Below are 19,509 nucleotides of genomic sequence, written 5' to 3' on the forward strand. Positions count from 1 at the left end.
GGGCAAGGAACTTGCTGATGATTACACTCAAAGTGTTGAGGTCAATGCTTGATGTCCCAGTGGAGACGAGTGATGAGTGGCTCTCCTCAGGGGTTGGTTTTGGGACCAGTGCTGTTTAACATCTTTGTCAGTGACATGGACAAGAGACAGTGGGTGCTTGCAACAAAACTTTATTGGGAGATGCAAATGGGGGACCAGGGACGCAGGCACCCCAGGGCTGCAGACAGCTCAGGAACCCCCATGCTGCCTCCCTCACTCTTTCTGCACGCTCGGGCGGGTGAAGTTGTTGGTGCCGACCCTGTAGGACACAGAAGGAGGAGAGGTAAGGGTGGGAACTGCAGCCTTGCACAGGACAAATGCACCCTCCCAGTGCCAATGCCCACCCAGTCCCATCTGCCCCAACAGTGGCTGCAGCGTGGTGGGATCCAAGGGCAGGCTGTGGCCGAGCACCATCCTCGGTCACCACTAGCAGCTCTGGGGGCACTGAGCACCATGGTATAGCAGAGCCCCAGACCCCTAGGGATGTGCAGGGGACCAGGGCATGGTCTCACATGGTGGCTTTCCAGTCGTCCTCGATGCTGTACTCATGCGACCGCAGGAGCCACATCGTCTTCAAGACCTCCTTTCCTTTCTTATCCACAAAGCACTGGCCCGTGAACACAGTGATGGAGTCTGCAGGGATGGGGCAGGAGGTGAAGGGGAGCATGGATGAGGTGGCGGGTCAGTGCCCTGCACCCTGTCCCAGCACAGGGGCAGGAGACCCGGGCTGTCCCTGCCCTCTTCAGACAGAGGTAATGGGGAGAGCAGGCAGGAGGGGTCTCGAGTAGAGTTGGGCACACAGCAACCCCCCAGAGCATCCTCTGCACCCTGAGACTGGGAGGCGACACCAGCCAAAGGGCTCCAGAGTAAAGGATGCAGAAGCATCAGGGACAGCACAGGGCATGGGAGAGCACGAGAGACACCGCAGGGGAAAGCAGGGGATCATCAGGGTCACTGCTGTGAGGGCAGAAGAGCATCATGGACATCGCAAATGAGGAAAGGAGGTATCTGGGGTATCACAAGACGAGCAGCAGGATGTGGGGACATCACAGTGGAGGGTAGGTGAGATCTGGGGACACAACAGGGAAGATGGGAAGGAGAAGTACCTGAACCGTTCCAGTTGACGGTGAAGCCAAATACGGGCTGGGTCTGCTTTGTGCAGTTCTGGGACCCCCAAAGCATTGATTCCTTGATAGCCCTCCCACTTCTTGACACAGCCGTGAAGTAGGAGCCGTTGAAGTTACATTCTTTGCTCATGGGGTTGATGGTCATGTTGGAACCCAGGTCATTGGTCCAGTTCCCGGTCAGCACGCACTGGGCTGGAGTGGGCTGTGGCAGACAGGTGAGTGGACGTTTGCCTTAGACATTTTTCGGTGCACGAGATGCCAGCTTCGTTGCACGTATTGCAAACTTTGCAAGAGACTCCTTGTCTCTGCCGGGTGTTATAACACCTATAACAGTAGGTGTTACAGCCACAAGCAAGAGCACAACACTGGTTCCAACAGCTAATTGCACATGTGTAGGATGCCAGATCATTGACCTTGGAGAGGTCTCATTGGATGCAACCCCTGAAATACTTCCCCTGAAACCACCGCTCACGTTGAGCTTGCGCAGACACAGACCACAGCCACCATTGCATCGTAAGAAATGAAGAGGCATCCTCTCAGGAGCTTAAAACCCAAATCAATGAATGCTCAGGTGGGACCCTCTCCACCAAGACGCCCAGGGTGAAGAGGACCAAGGGGACGCCACTGGATCATGGTGGTGATCATCTCTTCTGTTTTATCTCCTTCTCCTCTCTTCCTCTCTTTCTTTTAATTCAACAGTGACAAGATCTAAGTGAAAACTCACAGCACGGAACTCGGTTATCCAGTTAAAGTAATCCCAATTGAGATGCTGCATCTAACCATGTGCCTTCTATTTTGTAGCAGTATAGCATAAAAATGGTTGGTTGGTGTCATTCACCTTAATTCAGCCCCTGGTATCACGAACTTGCTCGTTGGTCCCAAGGGGAAGGAGGCCATCCTAAATGACTCCTCTTGGGTAGCAACAGGGACCCATCACCGGTGCTGCAGTGCAGCCCCTGCCCACCCTGCCCCTGCATCCCAGCCCTGCCGTTACCTTTCTTGTGGAGAAGACCGGGGCCACCACGGCCAGGCTGAGCACCAGGAGGAAGGGGGTTGTGTGCACCATCTCTGCAGCAGCTGGCAGCAGGTGTACCTGGGGGTGTTCTCCTCACAGAGCTCTGCTCATGTGCCTGCTTCTCCCCTATTTATTGCTGCCGGGGCTGCGGTGGCAGCATCACCGGTGGCGTTGTGCAATCTGGGTGTTCCCAAATTTGTACCTCCTGGTCACAGGAGATGGTAGGCAAATATTCCCAGCTGAAACAGTGCTCCCTTGCTCACACTTCCTTGGAACCTCATGGGGTGGGCTTGGCCCCTGCAGCTCAGTGCTCACCTCCTGGATGTCCCTTGTGCCACCCGAATTAATCCCTCTTGTAAACACAGAAAGGCTTCTCTGGAAGATACGTAGATAAGTAAATTTGCTTATCCCCATGGGAGAGGATGCCCTGTGCATGGTGCCCCCATGTGCAGATCTCATGGGAGGCAACGCCACAAGCACGGTGCTTGGAAGCTGGGCAAGGTACAGCTCCACGGCAAAGCCCTGTTGATTCCTCCCAAGGCATCCCTAAATGTACAGTGCTGCACTGAGGGTGTGCAGGTGGCCAGGAGTCTTCAGGCTGCATGGCTTTTGCACGGGCACAAGGCACAGACACCTCCTCCAAGATGTCTCTCCAACCTGTGTACATGTTGCTGCAGGGGAAGACGGAGCTGGAACCTGGATGTGCCCAGGGCACAGAGGGCCTCTCTGGTCCCTGTCCAGCACAGGCATAAGTGTCTGCTTTGGGAGTTCCCCACAGGCACATCTGGCCTGGGCTTGAATATGCCCAAAGAACCACTCTCCTCCTTGCCGGGGAGCAGGATCTGCATTGCTCATGTACACATTCCGCTTTGTTTTTACTTAAAAAATTGGCTTGGCTGCACCCAGCTCTGCCCCATCTGCTGCTGGGCAGGACCTGCCTGGACAAGAGTGAGAAGTGGGGACTGGGAGGTGCCTGTTGGGTATAGGGGGGCACAGGGGACACCAAAGGAAGTTGGTGGACCTTCAGGGACACCACAGGAAGGGCTGGGGATGTCTGAGGTCACCACAGCAAGGGCTGGAGATGCCTGGGAACACCACCGGAAGGGCAGGGGATGCCTGGGAACACCACAGAAAGGGCAGGGGGCTCTGGGGACAGCACAGTGGAGCTCTGAGGACACAACAAGGCAGGTGGGGAAGGAGAAACACCTGAAAAGCCCAGTTGACGGTGAAGTCAAAGGTGTCCTTGTTTGTGCGGTGCTGGGATCCCTGCAGCAGTGACACTTTGATCTCATTGCCAGTGGCCATCACCGCTGTGTGGTACGAGCCGAGGAATTCACCTTTCTCATTCACGGCCATGAAAAGCATCTATGGGTATGTCGGTGATAAAAGGAAGACTGGGGAAAATGTGGGCCCTCTCCGAATGGAAAGGGGAGACCTGGTTACCCAGGACATGGAGAAGGCCGAGGTACTCAGTGACGTGTTTGCCTCAGTCTGCACTGGCAAGAGCTCCAGCCAGACTGCCCCAGTCACAGAAAGCAAAGGCAGGGACAAGGAGAATGAGGAACCCCCTGCTGTAGGAAAAGATCAAGTTTGAGACCTTCTAAAGGAGCTGGAGGTTCACAAGTCCATGGGACTTGATGAGATGCACCCATGGGCCTGAGGGAACTGATGGGTGAAGTGGCCAGGCTGCTCTCCATCATGTCTGAGAAGTGTGGCAGCCCAGTGAGGTTTCACTGACTGGAAAGGGGGAAACCTAACATCCATTTATAAAAAGGGACACAAGGAAGACCTGGGGAACTACAGGTCAGTCAGCCTCCTGAGAGCCCACTGACGTTATGGAGCAATTCCTCCTGGAATCTGTGCAAATGCACATGGAAAAGGGGGAAGTGGTTGGTGACAGTCATCATGGCTTCACTAACGGCAAATCATGCCTGGCAAGTCTGAGGGCCTCTACAGGTTAGAGCATTAGTTGATAAGGGAAGAGCAGTTGATGTCATCTACCGGGACTTGTGCAAGGCATTTGATAAGATTCCACACAAGGTCCTTGTCTCTGAAGAGGAGAGGCATGGGTTTGGTGGACAGGCCACTTGGTGGATAAGTAATTGGCTGACGATTGCTCACAGAGTTGTGGTCAACAGCTCAATATCTTAGTGGAGACCACTGATGACTTCTTCATAGTTTTGGGACCAGCGCTGTTTGACATCTCTGTGGGAGATGTGGACAGTGGGACTGAGTACAACCTCAGTAATTTGCAGATTTGCTGATGACACCAAGCTGTGCGGTAAAGTTGACACACTGGAAGGAAGAGATGCCATGCAGAAGGACCTTGACATGCTAGAGAGGTGGGTCAATGCCAACCTCACAAAGCTGACCAAGACCAAGTGCAAGGTCCTGCACCTGGGCTGTGTCAATCCGAAGCACAAATACAGTCTGGGCAGAAACTGGAACTCTATGCTGGACTTCATCAAAAGAAGCATGGCCAGCAGGTTAAGCAAGGTGATTCTCCTCCTCTACTCCTCAATGTTGGAGATCCTACCTGCAGTACTGCATTCAGCTCTGGGGGCCACAACACCAGAAGGACATGTTCAGCAATGCCACCTCGCTGGAACACCTCAGTACTGCTGCACAGCCTCTGTGGAGCCCTGGCAAAATGTTGACGTGTATCATTGAATCATAGAATACTAGCTTAGAAGGGATCATCTGGTCCACCCTTTCTTGGCAAAAGCACACTCTAATTAAGATGTCCCAGCACCCTATCCAGCTGAATCTTAAAGTGTCCAACTTTGGGGAATCCACCACTTCCCTGGGGAGGTTATTCCAATGGTTGATTGTTCTCATTGTGAAGAATTTTCCTCTTTTGTCTGACTGGAATCTCCCTAGGAGTAACTTGTGCCCCCACCCCTCATCCTTTCCATGTGACTCCTTGTAAAGAGGAAGTTTTCATCCTCTTTGTAGCCACCCTTTATATACTGGACCATGGTGGTAAGGTCTGCCCTAAGCTTTCTTTTCTCAAGGTTGAACAAGGCCAGCTCTCTCAGCCTTTCCTCACAAACTGCACAATCCTTTGCTCATCTTTGTGGCCTTTCTGCGGACCCTCTCCAGCCTGTGTTGTATAGCAGGGACCGAAACTGAGCACAGTAATGCAGGTGTGGCCTCACAAGCACTGAGTAGAGTGGGATAATGACTTCTTTGTCTCCACTGATGATGTCTTTGTTGATGTAATCCAGCATCCTCTTGTCTTACTTTGCTGCAGCTGCACACTCTTCACTCATATTGAGCTTGCTGTCAACGAGGACCTTCAGGTCCGTTTCGACAGAGCTGCTCCCCAGATGGGCAGATCCCAGGCTGTGCTGCAGTCTTGCATCATGTTATCCAGAACCTTACACTCGTCCTTGTTGAGCTTCACAAAGGTCTTGTTAGCTCACTTTTCCAGCCTGTACAGGTCTTCCTGCAAGGTGGTTCTCCCTTCCATAGTGTCTACTTCCCCACTTAGTTTGATATCATTGGCAAATGCGGCCGGGGCACGCTTGATCCCACCTTCCAGACCACTTGTGAAAACGTTGGATAGCGTTGGGCCCAATATCAATCCCTGGGGACCCCACTAGTGCCAGGTCACCAGCTAGAACGGGAGCTGTTCACCACCCCCCTCTGGGTGAGGCCGGTCAGCCTGTTCCCCACTCAGCACACAGACCACTCATCCAGACAGTAATGCATCAGTTTCTCCTGTTTAACAGCGGGCTAGTGTTTCCCTTCTATTTCTGACTGTTGTTTACGTACCTGAAGAACCATTTCTTACAGTTTTTGACAGCTCTGGACAATTTAATAGAATCACAGAATCTGCTGGGTTGGAAAAGACCTTTAAGGTCATCAAGTCCAACCATTACCCCAGGTTGCCAAGACCACCACTAACCCATGTCATTGAGGGCCTCATCTACATGGTTTCTGAACCCTTTCAGGGACGGTGACTCCAGCGCTGCCCTGGGCAGCCCGTTCCAATGCCTGAGCACCCTTTTGGGGAAGAGACTTTTTCTTGCTATTCAGACTAAATCTCCCCTGGAGCAGCTTGAGGCCATTCCCTCTTCTGCTGTCACTTGTTACTTGGGAGAAGAGACCAACCCCACCTCACTCCATTCCCTTTCAGGCAGCTGTAGAGAGTGATAAGGTCCCCCCTGAGCCTTCTCTTCTCCAGAATAAATCCCCCAGTTCCCTCAGCTGTTCCTCATCACTTGTGCTCCAGACCCTTCACCAGCTCCTTTGCCCTTCTCCGGCCCCACTCCAGCACCTCAATGTCTCTGTTGTAGTGAGGGGCTCAGAACTGAACACAGGATTCGAGGTGCAGCCTCACCAGTGCCCGGTGCAGGGGGATGATCACTGTCCTGGCCCTGCTGCCGTGCTATTGTTGGTACAGACCAGGATGCTGTTGGCTTCTTGGCTGCCTGGGCACAAGCTGCTCATGTTCAGCTCCATCAATCAGCACCCCCAGGTCCTTTTCCATGAGCACCTTTCCAGCCACTCTTCCCCAAGCCTAGAGTGTTGCATGGGGTTGTTGTGCCCCAAGTACAAGACCCAACACTTTGTCTTGTTGAACCTCAACCCATTGGCCCCAGCCCATGGATCCAGCCTGTCCAGACCCCGCTGCAGAGCCTTCCTATCCTTCAGCAGATCGACACTCCCACCCAGCTTGGTGTCATCTGCAAACTTACTGAGGGTGCACTCCAACCCCTCATCCAGATCATCAATGAAGATATAAAACAACACTGAGCCCTGAGGGACACCACAAGTGACCGGTCACTAGCTAGATGTGACACCATTTACCGCTACTCTTTGGGCTTGGCCATCCAGACAGTTTCTAACCCAATGAAGAATCCTCCTATCCAGGCCATGAACAGCCGACTTCTCCATGGGAATACTGTGCGAAACAGTTTCAAATGCTTTACTTAAGTCCAAATGCATAATGTCCACAGCCTTTCCCCCTCAGCCAGGTGGGTCACCTTGTCATAGAATGAGATCAGGTTGTCAAGCAGGACCTGCCCTTCATGATCCTGTGCTGACTGGGCCTGATCCCATTTTCCTGCATATACTGTGTGATGTCACTTAGGATCATCTGCTTCACTCAGTGCTCTGACCTGCCCACTAGACCAAGACTGCTGATGGATGATGGAGAGTGGCTTAGCAAGCTTCTCTGCCATGTTCTTCAGAACTCTTGGGTGCAACCTATCCGGCCCCATAGACTTGTGTTCATCTAAGTGGAGCAGGAGGTCACTGACAATTTCTTCCTGGATTATGGGGTCTTCAATCAGTTCCACATCTGGGTCATCCAATTCAGGGGACTGAGTATCCTGAGAATGGCTGGTGTAACTATAAAGAGGCAAAGGTGGCAAAGGTGGGATTGAGTGGCATTGAGTACCTCAGCCATTTCCTCATGCTCGGTCACTGGGTTTCCCCTAGTATCCAATATAGGATGGAGATTCTTCTTGGCCCTCGTTTTATTTCTAATATGTTTGTAAAAATATTTTTATTGTCTTTTATAGCTGTGGCCAGATTAAGCTCCAGCTGTGCCTTCGCCTTTCTAACTTTCTCCCTACATAACCTAAAAATATTCTTGTACTCCTCATGGGGAGACAGTGCTCAGCCACATCCAAAACTCCACAATATAGTGATCGCTGCCAAGCAAGATACTACAAAGCAGGTTTGCTAGGTTTGTGAGTAGCAGCAGGTCCAGCAGTGCCTCATTCCTGGTTGGAACATGTAACATTTCTATGAGGAAACAGTCGTCTATACTGTCCAGGAATGTGATGGATGACATGCTGGCTTCTCTATTGTTCTTCCACTAATTGTCTGGGTAGGCGAAATCACCCATAAGAAGCAGGTTCTGTTGACCTGAAGCTTGCTTCAGTGACTCAAATATTGCTTTGTTTGCCTTAGTGCCTTGGTTTGAATGTCAGTAGCAGACGCCTACTGTAAGATCCCCCTTGGAGATGATCCCTCTGATCTTGACAAAGAGGCATTCAGTAGGGCTTCCACAGACCCCATCATTGACTTCTATACATCCAAGGTTCTCCTTAACAGGACTTAGGTTTTCCTGAATAGGGTGGGACTCCTTCTCTTCTTTTAACCTGCAAGTCTTTATGAATCAGCCTATATCCATCCACCACGGTGGTCCTGCCATGTGAGTTGTGTCACCATGTCTCAGTTATTCCTGTGATATCAAAGCTTTCTGACTGTGCACAGAGCTCCAGGTCCTCCTGTTTGTTCCACACATTGCACACATTGCTGTACATACACTTGAAATAGTTGGTATCCCACTTCCCAACTTGGAAGGCAGCTAAGGAACATTTGTCACTGCACTGGTTGGCCTTACTCCCCAGTTGGCTGCAACAGTGTGTTGGCACTTTGGACCCTGCTCCAAAGTCCTTCAGTTTAAAGCCCATCTTAGCAAGTTGGCCAGCCTGCTGTCAAAGGTTCTGTATAGGTGAACCCCATCCCTCCCTAACAGGCTCTAATTGTTGAATCATTCTGTTGGCATGAAGGCAATAATGAAGTCAGGAGGATGCATGCAGTAAGGCTGCATGCTTTGTGGTGAGAGCAGAGTCCTGCAGTCCCTCTGCCACCCTCTTTCCTAATTCTCAGGCTCTTCTAAAGCAGGTAAAAGACTGCACAGACCAAAGGACATTGTAGAGGGACCTGGCATAAAGACGTTCTGCTTATAAAGGCTGTAAGAGAACTGAAAAAGCTGAAGGAGTTTCAGGGAAGCACCAAGAAGGAAACACAAGTGTCGCTCCAGAAGAGGAAAATGGACCCGAGGGAGCAAAATGTGGCAGTCAAACCACATGCAAGTCTGCAATGAGGCAAGTTGAAACACACAGCAGGTGGAAAGCATGCTAAATCCACAGATACTATTGACAATGCTTTCCCTCAGCATTCCTGGCAGGAAAACAAGGGGAGCAGCAGGAGGGGGCCGTCCGACCAACCCACTTCTGTCCTTGGGCTGCTCACATCCCAGGCAGGGTCCCAGCATGGGGTGTTCTGATCATCTGGGGTTATTTTGGAAGTGTAGAGCTAAAGGACCAAGCTTCAAGCTGAGATTCCTGAAAATCCTTTGCTCTGTCCAGGATGTGTGACTCACACAATCCCAGCGCATTGCATAAGTCACAAAATCCAATGGGCAGAGGTTTGGGGCTGCAGCTGATGAATGTCCGTGTTCCTGTAAATCACACACTTTTCCCTAAGAGGAGTTTTCAATGTGTTGCTGCTCCCAGTGCTGAGCTGCCAGCACAGAGCAGCACTTCCTGCTTGGCGGAGTATGGATGAAGCCAAGAGCCTGAGGGCTGCCTCAGAGCTGGGGAAAAGGAGCTCTCATCCACCTTTTGGGAATGCAGAAGGGCCCCCAGCTTGTCCTCCAGTCACACTCACCCAGCATCAAACAGGAAAGAGCCAATGCCCTGCCATGCTTGGTGCCAGAGATTCACTTTGAGGATGCAGCATCCTATTCGGGCTGGAAAAGGGGATGTTCTCTTCCTGCAACAACAGGGTGAGAGATCCCCCTGTACCCACCACAGTGCTTTAGCCCAGCTTCCCCGGGACATACCCACAGACTGCACAAGGTTGGGTTTGAAGTTAAAAATAGTTAATTTTATTTGTTTTGAGGGCACATCTTCTCTCAGGGCTGGTAACAACCCCCATGCTGGTGCTCAGGGGCCTCAGGCTCTCCAAGTCTGAAGTACAAAGGCTCTCCAGCCTCCTCTCAGGCCATCCTCTTGAAGGTGTTGCGTCCCACCCTGCGGGGAAGCAAAAGGCCACTAGTGCCCAGCTGGTGGAGGGGCAGGGGTCCCAGTAGGGCTGGGTGTCCTTGGCTCACCTTGTGGCTTTCCAGTCATTGCGTTGGGAGTCAACCTTCTCCCGCAGCATCCAGGAGGTCTGCAGGACCTCCTCACCTCTGTCCTCACCAAAGCACTGGCCCACAAAGACAGCAGTGGAGTCTGAGGGTAAGCAGGGGTTGTTAGCATCCCAGTGGGACCCCGGCTGCTTATGGGGCTTCATGAGCACGAATGGGTTCCATGCTCAGGGAAAAAGGGGGGTCCTGATATTTGCAGGGGAATGCTCTGGCAGTGATGCTGTCAAAGCAACTCTTGATGCCACCCAGCTCAAATACTGTTTTAGGAGGTCACTGGCTGCCTGCAGGCATTGTGCAGAGTGGAGACAGCTCAGGAAAGGACAGACTGGGGACAGGTGTAGGAACAAAGGGATAGGGATGGGCACTGGGACCTGCTTAAGCTCCCTTTCTCATCCCACCTACCCATGCAGGCACAGCCACTGACCAGAAAACTTCCAGTTGACAGTGAATCCGAAGGTGCAAAGCCCGTCCTCATCCAGGTGCTGGGTGCCAACAAGGGGGGATGGCTCGATGGGTTTTTGGGTGCTGGACACTGCAGTGTGGTACTCGCCTGAGAAGATGCCGTGGCTGTCAACCTTGTCCACAAGCATCTTTGAGCCCAGGTCATTCTCCCACCAGCCAATCAGGTCACATACCTGGGGATGAGCAGATTTGTCCCTGGGGGCTGCTCGCACACAGCCCCTTCCCCTGCCCGCATCCCCATGGGGTGCTGGACTCACCTTGCTCTTCCTTGTGGAGTGTTTCTGCCTTTGGCCCAGCCGCTGTTTGGTGCTGGTTGCCTTTGCCTCCTTCATGCTGGCTTTTTCCCCACCTGGGGTTTCATCTGCCTGGCAGAAGATCTTTGAAAAGAGGTAAAACACAGGGGCAGGCAGGTGAGCTTTGCGACCCCAGGACACATCTGCCTGTGCATGTGGGGATGAGTGCTCTGCATGGCACTGGTGCTTGGTGTGAACCCTCAGGTTCATGCAGCCCCTGCAGCATCCCACTTGCAAGGCTCCAGCTCCAAACCCAGCCTGTCCTCCCCACGCCACACTTCCCCAGGCAGGGGCAAGAAGCCACCCCACCGGTGGACCCTGCCCTGTGTCCCTTCATGTCCTGCCCATCCCTCCCAGGGACAAGGACAGCCCCGGAGCATCCCCCGGCTCCCGTCGGCAGGACCTCCCGCTGGAGCGGGGGGTTCTTCCGCTGCCGGAGGGTCCCTCCTGGTCCCGGGCAGCCTCCCCGGGCCAGTGTCCTATCCTGACTCGCAGCTCCACCTGCATCCCCGCGGCCAGCGCTGTCCCGGTGGGCACGGCGAGGGTGCAGAGCAGGCGGCGGCTCATCGTCGGCAGCCGCGAAACCGAATCCAGCCGCGCCGGGGCCGCCCACCCCTTTTTATAACATGGCTAAGGCGCTGGCTTCCCGGAAAGCATCGGCAGGAGAAATGTGGACACGGCTGGGGACGGGGATGGAGGGGGGGGAGATGGGGATAGGGATAGGGGTGGGGATGGGGATAGGGGTAGGGGTGGGGATGGGGACAGGGGAGGGATGGGAATAGGGGTGGGGATGGGAATAGGGGTGGGGATGGGGACAGGGGTAGGGATGGGGATAGGGATTGGGGTGGGGATGGGGATAGGGATAGAGGTGGGGATGGGGATAGGAATAGGGGTGGGGATGGGGATAGGGGTGGGGATGGGGACAGGGGAGGGATGGGGATAGGGATAGGGGTGGGGATAGGGATAGGGGTGGGGATAGGGATAGGGGTGGGGATGGGGACAGGGGTAGGGATGCGGATAGGGATAGGGGTGGGGATGGGCATAGTGATAGGGGTGGGGATGGGGACAGGGGAGGGATGGGAATAGGGATAGGGGTGGGGGTGGGGATGGGGACGGGGGTAGGGATGGGGAGAGGGGTGGGGATGGGGATAGGGGTGGGGATGGGAATAGGGATAGGGGTGGGGATAGGGATAGGGTTGGGGATGGGGATGGGGTGGGGATGGTGATAGGGATAGGGGTGGGGATGGGGACAGGGGTAGGGATGGGGACAGGGGTGTGGATTGGGATAGGGATGGGGTGGGGATGGGGATAGGGATAGGGGTGGGGATGGGGACAGGGATAGGGATTGGGGTGGGGATGGGGACCGGGATTGGGATGGGGATAGGGATGGAGCTGAGGATGTAGTTGGGGATAGGGATGGAGTTGAGGATGTAGTTGAGGATGGGGATAGATATGAGGATGGAGAAGGGGGTACAGGTGGGAATGGGGATAGGGATGAGGTTGGAGATGGGGATGGTGTCATGGGTGGGGATAAGGAAAGGGGTGGGGGTGGCCACAGGAATGGAGATGTAGATGGAGTTGGGGATGGAGCTGGGGATGGGGATGAAGACGGGGATGGAGACAGGGATGGAGGCAGAGATGGGGATGGATATCAGAAGGAGGATGGGGATGAAGGTGCAATGAGGACATGTAGGCTGCTCCTACCTGTCTATAGATGAGTTGTCTACAGACAGGTAGGAGCATCCTCACGTTCACAAGCCCTCATCCCCATGGGGAACTTTAACCACCCCAATAGCTGTTGAATGGGCAGCAGAGCGCAACATATGCAGTCCAGGAGGTTCCTGGGATGTGTTGATGTTAACTTCCTTCTCCGAGTGATAGAGGATACAATAAGGAGAGGTGTTATGCTGAGCCTTTTCCAAACCAATAGAGAGGGGCTGTTGGTGAGTGTGAAGCCCAAGGGCAGCCTTGGCTGCAGCGACCATGAACTGGTGGAGTTCAAGATCCTTAGATCAGTGAGGAGGCTGCACAGCAAGCTTGATGCCCTGGAACTCATGAGAGCAGACTTCATCCTGGGCTGCATCAAAGGAGTGTGACCACCAGGTCAAGGGAGGTGATTCTGCCCCTCTGGTGAGATCCCACCTGGAGTCCTGCATTCAGCTCTGGGGCCCTCAGCACAAGAGGGATGTGGAGCTGCTGGAATGAGTCCAGAGGAGGCCACAGAGATGCTGCAAGGGCTGGGGCAGCTCTGCTGTGAGAGAGCTGGGCTGGTTCAGTCTGGAGAAGAGAAGGCTCCTTAAGGGAGACCTCAGAGCAGCTCCAGTGCTTAAAGGGGCTACAGGAAACCTGGAGAGGGGCTTTGAACAAGAGCCTGTAGGGACAGGACAAGGGGAATGGTTTTAACCTGACAGAGGGGAGATTAAGGTGAGTTCTTAGGCAGAAGTTCTTCCCTGTGAGGGTGCTGAGGCGCTGGCACAGGGTGCCAGAGAACCTGTGGCTGCCCCATCCCTGGCAGTGTTCAAGGCCAGGTTGGGGCTTGGAGCAGCCTGCTCTAGTGGAAGGTGTCCCTGCCCATGGCAGGGTTTGGCATGAGCTTTAAGCTACCTTCCAACCCAAACCAGCCTGATTCTGTATAGGACAGGTTGCCTCAGGTTGCCCACTGGTGTTGTCCAGCCTGAGGGTCCCTGGCCCTGTGTCTCATAGAGGTCTAGAGGTGGGCAGCCCTGGTTACATGCACCAGATGTGAGCAAGAGGGCAGCGAACACCAGGGCAGGATGAGGCCAGGGTGGGCTGTTGCTGCAGGGGAGCAGGGCAGTTGCTGAAGCATCAAAGAAGGGGCCATACGGGAGGCAGGGCAGGGATGCGGGGCCATATAGGAGGCAGGGCAGGGATGTGGCACCTATGGGGCTGATGATAAGTGTAGCTTGGGAGCAGTGGTGTTGACACTGGCAGTGCTGGCTTCCTGCAAACCTGTGGTTTTGCTTTCTGTTTCTGTTCAGTTTTGCAAGCAGGATCTTTGCCTTGATTCTGTAAGCTGCCTTCTTCTGCATACACAAGTCTGGGTGAGAGCAATGCGCCCCAGTTCTCACAGCACAACATGGGTTCTTGCAGGGTAACAAAGAAAACACTCAATCAAGCCACAGAATTGTAGTTAGGCCAAAAAATGAAGCTAGACAAAAGGTAAAACCAGAATATTTTTTATCATACCTATTTCTATTCACATTCTTATCGTAAAAGCCTCATTTACTGGAAGGAAAATTTAATAAGCTTTTTGTTGGAATGCCGCATCGTAAACTGCATCTGAACACACAGAGTCATGTTGTGAACAGTCAGAAATGTATTTATAGAAAGCCTTTCTTCAGAATGGACAAGATCTTCTGTTCCATGCACTGCTGAGGACCTGGCGGGGCTGAGAGCAACCCCAGAGCTCAGCAGGGAAGGAGGGAGAGGAGCAAAGGCTGAGGAAGGCTGGGGAATGGCAGGAACACTGTGAGAGGAAGAGGATGGTGGATAGGACACCACGCTTCCCCAAGGCACTGTGTGCTTGCTGTCCCTGCCCCATCCATCAGTCTCTTCCCCCAGCAGCCCCGCGTTCCCCAAGCAGCACTGTCCTTTGAGCCCTTCCTGTCTCTCCCAGCCCATCCCTGGGATGCTCAGGAGCACCCAAGCTGGGAGCTGCATGTTATGTATTGGGTAACTTGTGAGTTGGGAACATCGTGAGCTAGTGAAGTGATAAATTAGTGAGTTCACGTGTTGGACCGGCCCGTGCAAAGGGCATTGTTTGATGTGTGTGGTTTCGTTACCAATGAACTGATAAAGTTTAATGTGCAGGTGTTGTCCTCTGAATCTGAGTTCCCAAAAGGAGCCTTACCGTGTTCCACCCTCTGGCTGGTCAGGTGATAACCAGATAGCGGGAAATGCAAGCATACATGCATATATCCAGCATGGATCCCTCTAGGATCTGGCCTTAGCCGCCCAGCCTGCCCAGTAGCTATCCCTGGAGCCACTTGTCCTTCCTATGGTCCCTCTAGAACCCAGCCTAGACTTTGGATCACTCCAAAACCCCACCATGGTCCCCTCTGTGGGAGCAGGCACCCAGCCCTCCCCTGTTACATGTACCCATGAACCCACACCCAGAGCAACAGCTGGAAAGGGAGTTCAACGGGAAGAGGAGCCAGACTGGGGTGCAGAGACGATGATGCCAGGTGAGGTGCTGGCTTTCCTATGTGCAGCCTTCACCCTGACCCCAACCATGGCCCACATCCTGCTGGGATGGGGCTCCACACCAGGGATGCTGCCTGGGGACACCCATTGCAGGGTGCCTGTAGATGCCCCACATGGATCCATGGGCAAGAAGGCGCCTGCAGGGGCCTGAGGCCACGATGTGGAAGCAGGATGACCCAGCTTCTATCCTCCCCTTGTCCCCCAGTCCCGCAAAACACCTCCCTGCCCTCCCGTTGCCACCACCTCACTCTGCCCATGGGCACAGGGTGGCTTCTTGCACCCCAGGGACACACAGGGCACAGCTCTTTTCCAGGCACAGAAAGGTTTATTCAGCTCCATGTATGGGGGCAGCAAGCTTTGGGAAGGGATGTTGGGAAGCACTGGGAGGAAGCAGCACAGAGTGAGGGTGTGTTTCCAGCCAGGATACTGGGAGCAAGGAGGAGCCCAGCCCAGGACCAGGAGAGTGGAGAGCCTCAGGAATGCAGGTGGGACAGCAGGATGCAAGCAGCTCCAATCTCCATCCCCATCACTTGATGCGGGTGAAGATAGAGGTGCCGACCCTGCAGGAAGACATGTCAGCAGAGTGGAGGCAGGGCTATGGGCTAGGGTTAGGGTTAGGGTTAGGGCTAGGATTAGGGTTAGGGTTAGGGCTAGGGTTAGGGCTAGAGCTAGGGCTAGGATTAAGGTTAGGGCTAGGATTAGGGTTAGGGTTAGGGCTAGGGTTAGGGCTAGAGCTAGGGCTAGGATTAGGGTTTGGGCTACCGTTAGGCTTAGGATTAGGGGTAGGTTTAGTGCTATGGTTAGGGTTTGGATTACGGTTAGGTCTATGTTTAAGTTTAGGCTTAAGTTTAGGGTTATGCTTAATTTTTGGGCATGTTTAGGTTTAGGTCTATCATTAGGTTGTGGGGTTGGCCTAGAACTAGATTTAATTTTAGGGTTATTGTTAATGCAGGGACTGGGCTCACCTTGTTGCTCTCCATGAGTCTCTACGGGATGGGACCTCTTCCCGCACAAGCCATGTTGTCTCCAGAGTCTCCTTCCCACGGTGGTCCATAAAGCACTGGCCCACAAATGCTGTGATGGAGTCTGTTGGGATTCAATTGAGGCAGATTGATCTCCACGTATGTTCCCCAGATAGAGAAACCTGATTCTGGCAGACAGACAGACATACACCCCCCACCACTTGCACTACACAGACAGAGGGACCTCCAGATTGCCTGGACAGATAGATGGGTATTGTCCGTGCCGTGTCCTTTGGACAGACAGACATCCCTGCCACCCTCCCAGATGACTCTCCTCCCAGCCACCCCAAACAGACAGCTCTCCCCACACCAAGTCCCATGGCAGCAGTGTGAGCACTTGACTGGCCCGTGGACACAGCCATGATTTCTCTCGGTGCATGGGGGGGTGTGTGGTGGCACCCCACTGCCAGCATGGGAAGGGGATGTCTGGCTGCCCCAGGATCCTCTGCTGGGTATCATCATACCTGCGAACTGCCACTGCACAGTGAAGCCGAAGGTGGGCTGCCCCTTGCTACTGGAGTGCTGCAGGACCCCTTGCAGCGGTGACACCAGGATCTGCTTGTTGGTGGCTGCTACAGCAGTGTGATAGGAGCCCGAGAAGGTTCCAGCTGCGTCCAGGGCCAGGAGGGTCATGTTGGAGCCCAGCTCGTTCCTCCACAAGCCCTGCAGGTTGCACTGGAGACCGGGGGTTGTGTGGCTGCCTTGGGCAGTGCCAAGCCACAGCCCACCCTCCATCGTGCCTGAGCAGTGGGATGTGTGCCCCACATGCATGGGGCTGCCACAGCCCCTCTGCATGGCAGATGGGACGGATGGGAACAGCACCTCCCCATCCCATGGCAGGGCAGCGGGGTGCTGGGTATCCCCGTAAGAGGGGTAGGTGACCAGCCAGAGTTGGCAGCCTCCTTGTTCATGTGTCCTGCACCATGGCATGGCACAGCACACAGCAAGGGCAGGCAGCCCCTTGGATACAAACACTCTATGCTCTGTGGCACAGCTTGGTATGGCACCATGAAAGCATGCAACCCCCTAAAGGCATGCACACTGTGCCCCAGGGGTGGCATAGCGTGGCACTGCACAGCACAGCACACAGTGGCAAAGTACAGCGTGGCACAGCACCACACAGCACGGTGCATAACAGCATGGCACAGCACACGGTGGCAAAAACACAGTCTGGCACAGCACTGCATGGCACAGGACACGGTGGCAAAGCACAGCACATGGTGGCAAAGCACAGCGTGGCACTACACATCACAGCACGGCATGCCATGGCACATCATGGCACAGCACGGCACAGCACCGGACAGCACAGTACAGCGCAGCAAGAGCAGGCAGCCCCTCGGCTGCTCGCGCTGCACCTCAGGGATGGCACAGCAGGGCACGGCACAGCAGGGCACTGCGCAGCACACGGTGCCAGAGTGCCACACCACAGCGCGGCACGGCACGGCATGGCACGGCATCTCCCGCCACGGCACCAGGCAGCACAGCGCAGCGCAGCAATAGCAGGCAGCCCCCTGGCCGCTCACGCAGCAGCGGGGCACTGGCATGGCACAGCAGTGCAGGGCGCAGCAGCGCAGGGCGCAGCACGGCACAGCGCAGTACAGCATGGCAGCGCGGAGAGCAGCCGTCCTGCAGGCACCCTGCGCGCTGAGCACACCCGGCGCGGCGCAGCGCGGCCCCACGGCTGCCCTTACCTTCCTGGCAACGGCGGAGCGCAGAGAGAGCAGCGCCAGGGCGAGCAGGAGGCAGCAGCCGCTGGTCCCCATGGCAGCAGCGGTGCTGGGGCTGCGAGCGCTGCCCACGCTGCGGCCCGTGCCCGCCCCGGCTCTTTTATGCCGGAGGGGGTAGCGGCCGCCCATGCCGGGCCCCCGGCCAAAGGCCACCGCGGTGGGACACGGGCCACCGGCCACGGCGGCGCAGCGAGCGGAGCCCCACGGAGCGGCTCGGTACCCCCCACACTGGGCACGTGGTGACAGGAGAGGTCATCGACCCCCAGGGATGCTGTGGAAGGGGTGGTGGGATGTGGGTGCTGAGGCACAACACAACGAGGGATGGTGGGTGTTTGCAGCAAAGCTTTATTGTGAGAAGCAGTGAGGATCAGGAGTAGGGGGACACACACTGCAGCCAGCTCGAGAGCTCCCATCAGCCTCACTCCTTCTTTGGGCGCAGGCGGATGAAGACATTGGTGCCGACCCTGTAGGACACAGGAGGAGGAGATGTAAGGGTGGGAACTGCAGGCTTGCACAGGACAAGCCCACCCAGCCCTGTCTCCTCCAACAGCAGATGCACTGTGGTGGGACCCCTGGGCACCATCCTTGGTCACCACCAGCAGCTCTGGGGGTACTGAGCGCCAGGAGGTGCATCACTGCTGGGGATGCTCAGGGGACCTTTGCAGGGCATGGTCTCACATGGTGGCTTTCCAGTCGTCCTCGATGCGGTCCACATTTGACCGCAGGAGCCACATCGTCTTCAAGACCTCCTTTCCCTCCTCATCCACAAAGCACTGGCCCGTGAACACGGTGACAGAGTCTGCAGGGATGGGGCAGGAGGTGAAGAGGAGCATGGACAAGGTGGTGGGTCAGTGCCCTGCACCCTGTCCCAGCACAGGGGCAGGAGACCCGGGCTGTCCCTGCCCTCTTCAGACAGAGGTAATGGGGAGAGCAGGCAGGAGGGGTCTCGAGTAGAGATGGGCACACAGCAACCCCCCAGAGCATCCTCTGCACCCTGAGACTGGGAGGTGACACCAGCCAAAGGGCTCCAGAATAAAGGATGCAGAAGCATCAGGGACGGCACAGGGGATGTGAGAGCACGGGGGACACCGACACCACAGGGGAAAGGAAGGGATCATGAAGGACACTGCTGTGAGGGCAGAAGAGCATCATGGACATCACAGCAAGGGCAGGGGGCTCTGGGGACAGCACAGTGGAGCTCTGAGGACACAACAAGGGAGGTGGGGAAGGAGAAACACCTGAAAAGCTCCAGTTGACGGTGAAGCCAAAGGTGGCCTGGCTGTTCTTGTCCGTGCGGTGCTGGGACCCCTGCAGCGGTGACACCTTGATCTCATTGCCAGTGGCTGTCACAGCCGTGTGGTAGGAGCCGAGGAATTCACCTTTCTCATTCACGGCCATGATGGTCATGTTAGAGCCCAGGTCATTGATCCAACGCCCGGTCAAGGTGCACTGGGGTGGAAGGGACTCATCACCAGTGCTGCAGTGCAGCCCCTGCCCACCCTGCCCCTGCATCCCAGCCCTGCCGTTACCTTTCTTGTGGAGAGGACCGGGGCCACCACAGCCAGGCTGAGCACCAGGAGGAAGGGGGTTGTGTGCACCATCTCTGCAGCAGCTGGCAGCAGGTGTACCTGGGGGTGTTCTCCTCACAGAGCTCTGCTCATGTGCCTGCTTCTCCCCTATTTATTGCTGCCGGGGCTGCAGTGGCA

General features: G+C 55.1%; 4 protein-coding genes across 5 annotated transcripts in view; 1 reads left to right on the forward strand and 3 right to left on the reverse strand.

The window, feature by feature from the left end:
- LOC134171547 (cyclic AMP-responsive element-binding protein 3-like protein 4) overlaps positions 1 to 19,509 on the forward strand; it is a 50,376-nt gene that overhangs the window by 16,209 nt on the left and 14,658 nt on the right. The window lies entirely within an intron of this gene.
- On the reverse strand, positions 155 to 17,947 carry LOC134171558 (avidin-like). Its single transcript, XM_062633913.1, has 4 exons — positions 17,768 to 17,947; positions 16,541 to 16,751; positions 552 to 672; positions 155 to 298 (listed from the first exon to the last, which is right to left on the reverse strand). The coding sequence occupies exons 1-4, from the start codon at positions 17,930 to 17,932 to the stop codon at positions 253 to 255; spliced, it is 543 nt and encodes a 180-aa protein (XP_062489897.1). The 5' UTR covers positions 17,933 to 17,947; the 3' UTR covers positions 155 to 252.
- Positions 9,863 to 11,412, reverse strand: LOC134171557 (avidin-like). The gene is made up of 5 exons (XM_062633912.1): positions 11,332 to 11,412; positions 10,795 to 10,914; positions 10,500 to 10,710; positions 10,040 to 10,160; positions 9,863 to 9,959 (listed from the first exon to the last, which is right to left on the reverse strand). Exons 1-5 carry the CDS (start codon positions 11,395 to 11,397, stop codon positions 9,926 to 9,928), a joined length of 552 nt encoding a protein of 183 aa, XP_062489896.1. The 5' UTR covers positions 11,398 to 11,412; the 3' UTR covers positions 9,863 to 9,925.
- Positions 15,360 to 19,486, reverse strand: LOC134171559 (avidin-like). 2 transcript variants are annotated; one of them, XM_062633915.1, is made up of 4 exons: positions 19,333 to 19,486; positions 19,042 to 19,252; positions 18,482 to 18,602; positions 15,360 to 15,614 (listed from the first exon to the last, which is right to left on the reverse strand). In XM_062633915.1, exons 1-4 carry the CDS (start codon positions 19,402 to 19,404, stop codon positions 15,581 to 15,583), a joined length of 438 nt encoding a protein of 145 aa, XP_062489899.1. In that variant the 5' UTR covers positions 19,405 to 19,486; the 3' UTR covers positions 15,360 to 15,580. The 2 variants fall into 2 exon arrangements, with proteins under 2 accessions (XP_062489899.1, XP_062489898.1); XM_062633914.1 differs by lacking the exon at positions 15,360 to 15,614 and adding an exon at positions 18,076 to 18,267.

This window comes from Pezoporus occidentalis, unplaced genomic scaffold, assembly GCF_034315485.1.
Source record: "Pezoporus occidentalis ecotype Australia unplaced genomic scaffold, CSIRO_AGI_Poc_V1 ctg408, whole genome shotgun sequence".
NCBI lineage: Eukaryota > Metazoa > Chordata > Aves > Psittaciformes > Psittacidae > Pezoporus > Pezoporus occidentalis.